The sequence below is a fragment of the Triticum aestivum genome, chromosome 6B (assembly GCF_018294505.1).
Source record: "Triticum aestivum cultivar Chinese Spring chromosome 6B, IWGSC CS RefSeq v2.1, whole genome shotgun sequence".
Lineage (NCBI taxonomy): Eukaryota > Viridiplantae > Streptophyta > Magnoliopsida > Poales > Poaceae > Triticum > Triticum aestivum.
In genome coordinates this window covers 107662499-107674906 of record NC_057810.1, presented here as the reverse complement: position 1 = coordinate 107674906, position 12408 = coordinate 107662499, and the positions used below count along the sequence as shown (strand labels likewise).

The 12408-nt window shown below is 42.8% G+C and overlaps 1 protein-coding gene across 2 annotated transcripts; it reads right to left on the bottom strand.

The window, feature by feature from the left end:
- Window positions 1–403: 403 nt before the first annotated feature.
- On the bottom strand, window positions 404–6321 carry LOC123136044 (beta-amylase 8). 2 transcript variants are annotated; one of them, XM_044555330.1, is made up of 10 exons: window positions 5827–6321; window positions 5402–5629; window positions 4955–5029; window positions 4021–4224; window positions 3407–3601; window positions 2921–3085; window positions 2278–2538; window positions 1526–1738; window positions 1221–1443; window positions 404–880 (listed from the first exon to the last, which is right to left on the bottom strand). In XM_044555330.1, the coding sequence occupies exons 1-10, from the start codon at window positions 6193–6195 to the stop codon at window positions 852–854; spliced, it is 1962 nt and encodes a 653-aa protein (XP_044411265.1). In that variant the 5' UTR covers window positions 6196–6321; the 3' UTR covers window positions 404–851. The 2 variants fall into 2 exon arrangements, with proteins under 2 accessions (XP_044411265.1, XP_044411266.1); XM_044555331.1 differs by having other exon boundaries at window positions 5402–5626.
- Between the last annotated feature and the right edge of the window lie 6087 nt (window positions 6322–12408).

The window sequence follows — 12408 nt, the reverse complement described above, 5'->3', positions numbered from 1 at the left end:
CTGAAACGTTCTTTAATTATTGCCGTGCTTTCCATTTAGAATATTTCTTGGGAGATCAAGTTATGTTGTATATGCGGCTGCACTTCTGGGAAAAGCACCACAATTAGTTGCACATTCGCTGGGCAGGTCATCATGCATGTAACCATTCCTAATCCAGGTGTTGTCCAGTTTATTTATGTCCAACAATTGAGCACTGTACCCTTTTCCTAATTTCAAAACTGGTTTTTAATAATATGCTTTTTTTAAAACAGTTATAAGCTAAACACTTTTTTCTAAAATGAAAAATAATCCAGATTTAATGGGCCATGCCATGGCTAGCCCATATAGCGTTAAATAGGACGACTCCCTGAAGTGGGTGCTTATCGGCTTCGTTAGTCCAGAAAGTTAGGCTCCGCAAAGTATATAGATAACAAAATTAACGACCATTTCAGACCTAACCTCAGCTCGGACAGTTCAAATTTCAGTCACAATCTAGAAAGATGTTTCGGTTAAACAAAGTCTAAGCATCATCGAGAATTCAGAGACAGATGGTTTACCACCCATTCAGGAGAGGATTTCTTTGCATATTAGAGCATGATAAAGTAGTACGGAGTACTATTAGATATATGCCTCGCCATTCTTTCCATCTTTCCAGCCCAGGCCAGGTGAACTTGCTGAACTCCAGCCCTGTACCGCAGATAAGGGATACTAATCCCTGCCCACCACCAGCACATCAGTTTCAGTGCCATCTGATCAGCTGACCCGTAGCATAAGGCGGAGATGGCCGGAACGTGGCAATCAGCAATATGAGTTCAATCTTGCGATAGCCACGAAGGGAATGCGGAAGTTTGCAGAACGCAAGCTGCAATATGTCAATCTACAAAGTTCTGGGTAGCCTCCCCTGCAGACAACATCATCAACTTAGTTATCAGATCATAATCCTCCCATCAAGAATGCAGAGGTAGCTTTTGAAGAGTAACGGCACAGATGATACAAGGCAGTGATGCTTAATGGTGATATGTTTGATTTATGTCCTTTTATCGGTCCCATCCACATACTGAATGTAACAGCAGAGCAGATCATATGATTCAAACTAATAATTTGCACCATGACAGCATTGTTATGCACATCATTCTATTAACCCCAAAAGGCAAATAATGATTTTACTGATAAGAATTAAGAAGATACCATGAAGTAATGGTGCTATGAAGAAGTTAGAAAGTGAAAAAACTGTTACTAACCGTGCATACACTTTACAAAGGTCTCAAGCTCTGAGAAGCACGCATCTCTCTGCAAAAGGAATGGAGTTCGCTGACGGTATGCGAAGAATGAGAGATGGTGACGGTCAGGATCATTCCTCGGCTTCGCTGTGTCAAGGATCCGAGAGTACATGTCCACGTCAAGACATGGAAGAGAACTCTCTACACTTACAGATAGACCATGATCCCATGCTGCGTTCATAACCTGCAAAATTTCAAGTGTATCATCCACGGAAAAAAAAAATTACGCAATCGTAGCTTCAGAGACTTCTTACAACATCTCTCACCTGCCAGGTTAAACCTTCTGGGTCAGCAAATGCTTCACCATTCTCCTGAACTGTAAATTCTGGGCCATAACAAACCACTTTAAGAATTATGGAATGCTTCTTGAGCATTCTGAAAACTGGAGAGTATCCATCTCGATTTGTAGGGTTGTAGAATCCTGCAGTAAGCTCTGCAGCATGGCTTGCAGTTCTGTACCACCAATAGATGGAGGGGATCTGAGGAAAGATAATTGTCTTGTCATGAAACAGCCGAACTGGCAAGAGAAATATGAGGGGCAAGTTCCATGGACTTATCAGGGCAACATATGCTATATAGGAAGGCTGTACTATGAGACCAGGCAAGTGATCCGCTTAATACATGTATATCCTAGTATGATTACAGTATTTCGCAAGTTTGATGAGTGAAAAAATTCAGCCTCTTTTTTGTCTGAATTTTTTAAATAGTCGACCTAATAATTAGCATTTTGAGTAGCTTCTGTACCGTGTCTCATCTAAATTTGAGGGATGCTTCATGATTAGGCATTCAACTCCCCGTAACTTGTCAAAACTATATTACTTACCAGTTTTTCAGCAATCTTTGGTTGCTTTGAACAGAAGTGCAACCCAGAATATATAAAAAAGCTTAATGGATACCCATTACATGCAAGTTTGATGTGACATACACAGGAAACTAGAGAGACAGAAAACAACAACAAAGGAATATATGTGAAGCTTCTTTGAAAATTAGAGAGAATATGTACCAAGATATAGCATACCTTCACCACAATTGCTGCTCCATCAAATGCAAGAGTAGCAAGTGAGAGCACCTGATCCACATGATCTATGAGGATTCCAGAATACCAATTAAGGAAGAAACGCCCATAGTAGCTGTCATAATCACCTCCGTCACAAAAAAAGCCAGTCTCATGTGACCTTGAATTATAGTAGCCAGCATTATCAGGCCCACGGGCCCAAAACAAATGCCCCCGTGTCAAGGCTGATTGCCGTAGGTTCTTTTGCATATACCTGTCATAACACTGTCGACGAAGCAATCAGCAAAAGAATACATTATGTATCCACGACAGAAATGTAGCACGACATTTTTGTATGTGTGCAACCCGAAAGATAAGTTCAAGTCATGGCCCACACACCAACAAAGCAGTATTATATGGTTCTCGAAAGGTGCCTACTGCGCATATTTTCTTTCTCTACCGCAGCTTAATAACAACATAACAAGGTAGTAATATTTTACACTCCTTCAGGACCAATGAATAAAATGAGAAGGGTTCAGAATCAGGAAACAAGGTAACTGAAGTAAGTGTCCCTATCCTTGATGGTTCGAACTTGGAAACTGGAATTCAAGTAAATACGTCTTTTTCTTTGAATAAGCGCAAGAGGTTTTGAGTTTTAAGTAAGTACCTGAAACTCACCAATACCAGGATATCTCCAGCCCATTTTTTCTGGACACGAAGGGTATCTTAGCTCTCCAGAAGCACCCAATCCAACCTCAATAGCAGAAATAAGACCCTCTTCAGATAAGCTTCTGAATTCCATATGAAAGCTCCTCATGAAATCAAAATAAACCTGCACATAATCTCATCGAGTATCAATAATTCAGTATACATGTCTCTCCTATTAGAGAATTGATATGAAAAAGATTAATGGCGATACAATGCAAGTTCAATGTATCAAATGACAGGACAGCTATTGGCTATCAACAAGATATACTGCAATTACAACTGTGTAGAAAGGACTACCATTTTAAATGAATTAAAAATGTCACTAGGAAAAGACCGAAGTAATGCTCGTCTAAGGAGAATGGCAGCTTTTTAAAAAAAATAAACAGAGATGTTAAAGGAGGGTTTATAGAGGAGAGAAGAAAAATTACCAAGGATGACCCAATACCTCGATGCCAGTTCTCCCTCGAAGGACTCGCTCTTTGTCAATTCCCCAGGAGAGGCATTCTGTATTCCTCCTACCTTCTCGATCAGTGAAAAATATATCTTGGTTCTCTTGTGCAATTTCCAGTACCCACCTAGGAAGAGCAATTAACACACCACCAGATCCACACTCCCCAGACCCATGAAATGACAATACAACCTTAAATTTGTTGAAGAACACTTGTTAGCCAATGTAAGTCTGAGTTCAATATAACAAGGGAGATAAGAGAAGCTTATCCAGTTTAAGGATTTTAAATATCGTGCAATGCTACATCATGCTCATAATTGAAAATTTATCATATAAGCTCAAAAGGTTTAGTCATGTTATTTCCTCGCTTTGGAAGGTCAGGTTTCGGTTATGTCAAGAATCAAGAAAGTCGAGTCCATTTGGATTCAATGAACGGATGACTTCTGTCTAAGTCTATGCTTTAGTATGAGAGATCCACGTATACTCTAGTAACTTGCTATAATTCAATCACCAATAGTACATGTGTATAAAGTTGCAAAAAAATATGAAAATGTCAGATGTGTGAGTAATAGCATCCCAGAAAATGCCATAAGTCATGGTAGTATTCTAACCTGAACTTTTAGCTTGAACTCTTTAATAATACCAAAAAGGTCCCTGTAGCCAGACCATTCATATTTTTGAGGAGTCCAGGCTTCCACAATCCCCCACCAACAGTCTACAACAACTCCATCAACATTCAAAGACTTCAGATGCCTTAGTTCAGCGCGTACAGCCTCAGGATCAACCAATTGGCAATAACAATTGATAATGCCCATCTACAGCAACAGCAACAATGCTAAAGCATGGTGTGATAGATACATTATAGATGTCGAAATTTCAGGAATATATGAAGATAAAGAAAACATAGAGTTCTCAACTTACAATTTACTTTAAATGCATAATCTTAAAAAGAACAAACTGCATACGGTATGATTCTCTAGTTCTCAGTGTGAACTTTGGTGCTATGTTAAGTATTGAAGTTACACTTACACATGCACCTGGCCATGAGAGGACTCACAACTAGGGGCAAACCCGGTAAAAACATACAACCAGATTTGCAAAGTACTATATCAACCCCCCTTAAACATTTCTCTTCAACCTTTTTGGCCATCTATTACATGACATCCAATTAGCAAGAGAGAGATGGCCTGGCATCACATCAGATGGAAACGACAAAGCCACCTCATCTACTCACCCAGTCCACCTCAAACGACATGCCACAACATCAAATTTGTTCAAAAAGAAGAAGGTAAATGACCAAACAGATTAAAAATAAGCAAGTTAGGGTGGCTGTAATCTAATTTCAAGTTCCAACGGCAAGTGATACAAGCTGGCAAGTTTATGGTGCAAATGTGCAAGTTTGCAAACATAAAGTTCAGAACTTTAATTGAAGCATGAAAAGTCAGTTCCAACCATGTGTATATTGAAAATGGTGTCAGACAAAGGAAGCGAGAAAACAGGATTAACATAGCAGATATGGGATCAAGAGGTTCACCAGGAACTTACAGACAAAGAGGCGTACACTGGTATATATGGAGTTTTCGTGAAATCACCCGCCCATACTGCTGATGCTCTCAATAGCTGCTCCAATTGAACAATAAAAGAAAAACTGAGCTTGTCGCCCAATTTGATTTGCTAAATCAGAAAGCCCAAATGAAAAGTTGGGCTGCAAAATGAAGAATCAGTGAACTCGACAATGCAATTACATGATAGATTACTGGTCCGTACAAATAATGCTATATGGCGCAATTAGAATACCACTGTAAGCTGGAGCTACAACATTCTAGGCCCTATCGACGGTCAACTAACTTCATGGGTTATAGGCTATAAGAGCTGATAAAGACCAAGTTATTATGGCAAATAGGCGATGCTACATCCCAAGGTTATCTGGTTTATATACACCGGCATACCACAAGCATCCATTAAGCGAATCAAATTGCAAACTTTGCTCACCTGATCACTTCCCATGCAATTCAAAGAATTGGCTGAACTTGAATTCCCATAGCTCTCATTCTTTATGCTTTGCTCTGCCACCACCACTGAATCCAATGACGATGGTGACAGGCTATCATCTGTTTGTAGGGCTGAAGCCTGGGAATCTAATGGCGTCCCAATGGCGTAGCTGTTCAGAGAGTTGGTAAAAACTGGGGTTTCCAGAGAAGTAGCCTGGAAAGCACCCTGCTGAACATAAGAACATGAAAGCGTTATAGTCACAATGCGAATCATTTCTTGTGAAATCAATACACTTTTCATTCACAATGTTTTCAATTAAGCAAGGGGTGACATTATCATACGGAAAGTGGAGAGAGCTCCAGCAAAGCAAAATCCGAACATCTAGGTAAATAGGGGCAATAGGAGACTGGAGAGGGCGCACGTACGAATTGGGCGGGGGGAGGGAGAGGGGGCTGGGGAGAGGAGAGGAAGGTGGTGCCGTCGGGGTGGACGGTCCACCCGGCAGCGCGGGCGAGGGCGGCGAGGACGTCGTTCATGTCGGCGCGGGCGGGGAGGGGGAAGTTGCCGTGCTGCCGCAGCCCGGCCAGCATGCGGCTCGTGATGGCGCGCCGTTGCCGCTCCCGCAGCTTCGTCCGCTCCTTCTCCCGCTCCCTCTCCCGCTCGCCGCGCCGCCGCCCCGGGGGAGGAGGCGCCGGAGGGTTGGAGGCGGAGGCGAAGCCGCGCGGGCGGCGGCTCGGGGGCGGGGGAGGCGAGGTGGACGGATCGGCGTCCCCGTGGGGGTGCTTCGTGGCCATGGCGCTCCGCCCGGCGTCCGCGGCGCCGGCGCCGATCTGCGAGCGCTGGGGAGGAGGGAGGGGCGCCGCGAGCTGCTGCCGGCGCGGCCGCTGGTCGAGGAAGTGGAGACTGGAGTGTAGGCCAGAGGACGGAATGCTGACGAGGCACGGTTGACCAGGCATTAAATTTAGAAAATCCATGCGAGATTTGAAATAAAAAAATAGAAATTTTTGCTACGCAAAAGTAAAAAAGGAGTTGTGTAACATGGTCGGTGCTTATGATCGGTCTGGGTCCCCACTCTAAATTGGTGACATGGCTCAACCAAGTTTTTCACCCGAGTGGAGGTTAATATTATTCTTTTTTTGATTGAAATTGAATTTTCATTTTGATCAAGGGAATTTTTACAAAGCTAGTGTTTATCGTGAGGAGAGGAAGCCACACCAGAAACCAACATCACTTATCTATCATGTATTTTTAGTCTGTTTGACCATAAGATTAAATCACAGAATACATCAGTCAGTGATGAGTGGCATTGTCTGAAAATCAGAACATACCTGGCTTCCCAAATCTGTCAAAGGATCAGCAGTGTCATGAAAGGTTACAATGAAGTAGGGAGATGTGGTGGAAGTAAATAAAATTACTTTGGAACAAGAAGTTGAAAGGTGGAGTAGGGCTCCAGAGACGCCAGCAGCCGCCTCCTCCTCGAAGAAAAAAAGTTAGGGTCTGTGCCTCTTACCGGCGTCGATGCAGGTCCGCCTCGTCTCTGGTGGCCCTATGGCCATGGAGGCGCGGTGGATCCTGGCAAGGGCCGGCGGGAGGGCTTCGTTTGTAGTCGGGGGTTTTTTCAATCTTATTAGGTTTTGTGTCCTACTCAGGAAGGCGAGACAGCGGCGGCTTCCTAAAGATAAAATAAAGGTCTTCCCGCCTAGCCCCCGTTCCGATGGTGCATCTAGCATCGTTGGTGGGAGTGTAGAGATGTGTTTCCGGCAGATCTATCTTTGGTGGATTTGCTCGAATCTCGTCGTTGTTCGTCTACGTTCATGTGTCTTCGGTTTGGATCCTTCTGATCTACGCTATTCTTCATCGGCGGCGGTTGCTATTCTGGGGTGCTGGTCCTATGGGGCCTTAGCACGACGACTCCCCGACTGTCTACTACAACAAGTTGTGCCTGACTCCGGCGATGGAGGGGCGGTGACGGCGACGCGCCTTCGGCTCGCTTCAGTGCTTGTAGTCGTCGCTAGGTGGTCTACAAATCTGGATGTAATTTTTATTTCCGTTATTCATTGTACTGCCATGATTGAAGACGAATAGATTGAAAGTTTTCCCGAAAAAAAAGTAGAGAGATGTGGCGGGACATCGATCTTCCAGATGAGCTTAATGTCAGTGCGATTTGGCCTCATGCCAAGGCACGCCATATAGCTTTTGCTTTAGAGCATAGAAGGAACAACTGTGTACATGTTTCGGTATCCTATAGACACATGGGGCGGTTGTCTAATGGGAGGATCGTTTTCCTATGAAGATTTGTACATGTGTCGAGCATGTCATTGTGCAACAGCCACCCAAATACCTTGGTCTTGTTAGGAATCTTTGAGGACCAAACCATGGAGAGGGCAGGATCGTCAACGACTCTTTACATGGTGGAGTAAGCAACTTTTGTTGAGAAGACCTGGCCACCAAGCATTGATCGTTGATAACCTAGTCGCGATAATGTGTAACACACCTGCAGTAGAGCACAAATCGGGACCAATTCTTGCATTGCACGGGTGGAGGTTAATACCTAGTCGTGATAATGATATTCTTAGTCACATACTCCTATTTATCATGTTTGATGCAATTTGTAGGAACTCAACAACCTTAACGAAAAGAAAAGAAAGAAAAGAAAAATTAGCTTATTCAAGTGTCACACTATAAACTAGTTTGATTTGTCACCATGATAAAATTTGATTGTAAATATATGAAAAAAGATTTATGTCAATGGCATGACAAGATAACTTCAGTAGTCCTAGAGCCCACTTGGGCTTGTCCAGGAACAAAGGCAATTAAATGGTGATAAACTATCCATCAAGATGAACTATCAGTTAGTTCATCTGCTGGTTTCTAACTTCTATGCAAATGGGCATCATTTGGTTATTTTTTAGTTTTAAAAGAATAATTCATTTGATTGAGTAAAAAATGACCCGAGGATACCGCTTGCACCCATATATTTCCATCTACTACCAAGTGGCTATCGTTGGCCAATAGTTGTCGTTTAGATAAATCCTCCATCAATTTATTAAGTTTACTTCATAATCACCCAAATACAGACATTTTTCCGATAAAGAACATTTCATTCATTTGATATACCGAAGTGATACAATCGCATTGAAAAGGATAAATCAGTCCAGCCTAGGGTGGGGCAAATCTTATTCGGAGATTACAGTGCTATCCATATTGGGAGAAAACCTCCCTGTCAGTATGCTCCAATCGTGTGGACGCCATCATAAAAATATCTTTGTCCTCTGACCTCTGCAGGATAGACCAAGTATGGAGTGATGACCTGCAAGTGCACAGGACTGTTGTAGCACTTCCGTTGTGATAAGTAGAGTGTCGAACCCACAGCGAGTTGAGAGGAAGGCACCACAAACCACGCAACTACATTGTCACTTTCACGCAGCCACGTACGCACCCAAACCGGAGTTTAGAAATAGTCTGTTCTGTCGTTGCTAGAAAAACTAGATAAAAAGGGATTTAACTAAACTACTAACGAAGAGAGTAAAAACAATAAATAAAAAGACGCTAAGTTAGCAAGGACGGTGCTTGTGTAATAAAGCATTCTCAAGGGTTCCGGAATCACTACCGCTAATATGAACTACTAAATCCTCTATTCACTGGTCAAATGCATAAGTGGGCGGGGCCGGGTATAATACACGTTCTTCTCGAAGTAGACTTCATGCCACGCATGCCACCATCATAGTCTCCTCATAGGGTTATAACTAATGATAATTAAGGGTTACACCATGGACGCGGCCTCTCTATGGGTTCTTCATTATTCCCCTATCAATTGTGGCAGCAAGGAATCAAAGGCTTTTAGTATCACCTCTAATTACCCCAAATGTCTCAACCCTTCACAACGACAGTAGTTCCTCTACGACCTATATAGCAATAGTGCGAGCGAGACCTCCTCTCAACACTCGTGAGAACACTAACTCAAATCATGAATAGAAGATATTGGATTGCAACAAGAATCACATAGGGTTCAACCATATCCTCAAGAACCATTGTAATAACTGAAACAAGTTAATGGTACACATAAAGAGAAGCTCAAGTTACAAGCCGGCATCGTGTCGGTGAAGGGAGAAAGCATGGTGGTGGTGATGATGGTGGCGGCGGGGCGGTGAAGATGGTGGTGATGAGGGAGTCGGTGCGATGGAGAGGGCACCGTCCCGAAGGCCGGTGCTCACGTGGTGGAGCCTCCTCCTCTTCCTCTTGATATTGTCCCTTCCTCTATGGTGGTGGTGGAGCAGCAATGGAGATAGAGATGGATGTGTTGGAGATGAATGGCGTGTGATGGTGGTGGCTAGGGTTGAGGGAGACATATATAGAGAGCCTCCTAGCCTCCCCTCTTGATGGGCTTCATCCAAGGGCTCAAGATGAGCCAATTCCTCTCCTAATCTCTTTTTTGCGATCCAAGAATCCTGTGGGATCGAACATGGACGGAATCGGTGAAGAATCTCGTCTAGAAGAGCAACTTTAGGAGTTACCTGTCAAACGACCACTAAAACGACCGCGTGCGGTCGTTCTAAACACCATCTTTTGATCTGATCCTTCTCTGATAAAACGGTTGTCATTTCTTAATACGAATTCAAAATTTGCCGTTCTTGGGCTCGTTGGATTCATATGAATGACATCGATCCATTTCTGGTCTTAGATCTTGATTTCGAGCACTTCGGAAAAAATGACTTTTTCCGACCTCTGAAATAGCTAAGTCTGCCCCTGGGTGTCTCTGTATTGAACCCCTCATTGGTTCTTTCATCGTGCTTGGTCCTAGGTTGCTCCGAAACACCCGTAGACACAAGAAAACAAAGAAAACTAATAAAAACCAAATATAATACTAAATGTGCAATGCTCGTAAGGTAAAAGTTAAATACCGGTAATTATGCATAATGGACAACTATTTGGTTCAATGGGACATGATATATAAAGAGATCATGCAATAAATGAGCTCTAAAAATGCGTAAAATATAGAACCATCATGGAGTCATCGCGTACACACATGAATAACCTGCACAGAATATAAAGTACATTTATTGTTAGAAACCACATCATTCCTGGTAAGCCACAATGCCCAACATAAGGCGGCTGCCCCCATGAGTAGATGTGTGGAAAAATGTTTATCAATATCCTGCAACTAATTGCCGAACATGTTACGTGCACTACGTGGGGGATAGATTTGAAACTATTTGAACTATTTCCCAGACTACACGGGCAAATTTACACTCATAAAATAAGTGTTTAATGGACTCGTCATGTTGGCAAAAACACATGTCTTGCTACCTTGCCAGTTGCGTCGTGCCAGGTTATCTCTAGTTAAGAAGGCCCCTCTGTTTAGAAACCAGAGGAATCTCTTCACTCTTGGAGGAATTTTGAGCTTCCATAATTTCTGATTATCAATTGGTACATCACTACGAACCAATGCATCATACAAGGATTTGACTGAAAAGCTACCGTTTTCATGCAAATTCCATCAAAACTTGTTTGGTTCACCTGATAACTGAATGGCCTCCAAACAAATTAGTAATTCATTCCATGCTACCAGGCGAGGCCCAAAAAAGTCCCTACAAAAAGAAATATCAGGGTTTTCTTGTCCCAAAACTTGTTTGATCATGACGAATTTATGTCTGACAACCATATACAAGCTAGGGTATTGCACCATAAGTGGAGTGGCCCCTGATACGTCTCCAATGTATCTATAATTTTTGATTGTTCCATGCTATTATACTATCTGTTTTGGATATTTAATGGGCTTTATTATACACTTTTATACTATTTTTGGGACTAACCTATTAACCGGAGGCCCAGTCCAAATTACTGTTTTTTTTCCTATTTCAGTGTTTCGCAGAAAAGGAATATCAAGCGGAGTCCAAATGGAATGAAACCTTCGGGAGAGTCGTTTTTGGAACAAATACAATCTAGGAGACTTGGAGTGGACGTCAAGGAAGCAATGAGGCGGCCACAAGGCAGGGAGGCGCGCCCAGGGGGGTCGGCGCGCCCTCCACACTCGTTGGCCCCTTGTGGCTCCCCTGACCGACTTCTTTCGCCTATATATACTCATATACCCTGAAAACATTCGAGAGCACCACGAAACCCTATTTCCACTGCCGCAACCTTCTGTACCCGTGAGATCCCCTCTTGGGGCCTTTTTCGGCGCTCCGCCGGAGGGGGAATCGATCACGGAGGGCTTCTACATCAACACCATAGCCTCTCCGATGATGTGTGAGTAGTTTACCTCAGACCTTCGGGTCCATAGTTATTAGCTAGATGGCTTCTTCTCTCTCTTTGGATCTCAATACAAAGTTCTCCTTGATCTTCTTGGAGATCTATTCGATGTAATTCTTTTTGCGGTGTGTTTGTCGAGCTCCGATGAATTGTGGGTTTATGATCAAGATTATCTATGAACAATATTTGAATCTCCTCTGAATTCTTTTATGTATTATTTGTTATCTTTGCAAGTCTCTTCGAATTATTAGTTTGGTTTGGCCTACTAGATTGATCTTTCTTGCAATGGAAGAAGTGCTTAGCTTTGGGTTCAATCTCGCGGTGTCCTTTCCCAGTGACAGCGGGGGCAGCAAGGCACGTATTGTATTGATGCCATCGAGGATAAAAAGATGGGGTTTATATCATATTGCTTGAGTTTATCCCTCTACATCATGTCATCTTGCCTAATGCGTTACTCTGTTCTTATGAACTTAATACTCTAGATGCATGCTGGATAGCGGTCGATGTGTGGAGTAATAGTAGTAGATGCAGAATCATTTCGATCTACTTGTCCCGGACGTGATGCCTATATACATGATCATGCCTAGATATTCTCATAACTATGCACTTTTCTATCAATTGCTCGACAGTAATTTGTTCACCCACCGTAAACTTATGCTATCTTGAGAGAAGCCACTAGTGAAACCTATGGCCCCCGGGTCTATTTTCCATCATATAAGTTTCTGATCTATTTTATTTTGCAATCTTTACTTTCCAAT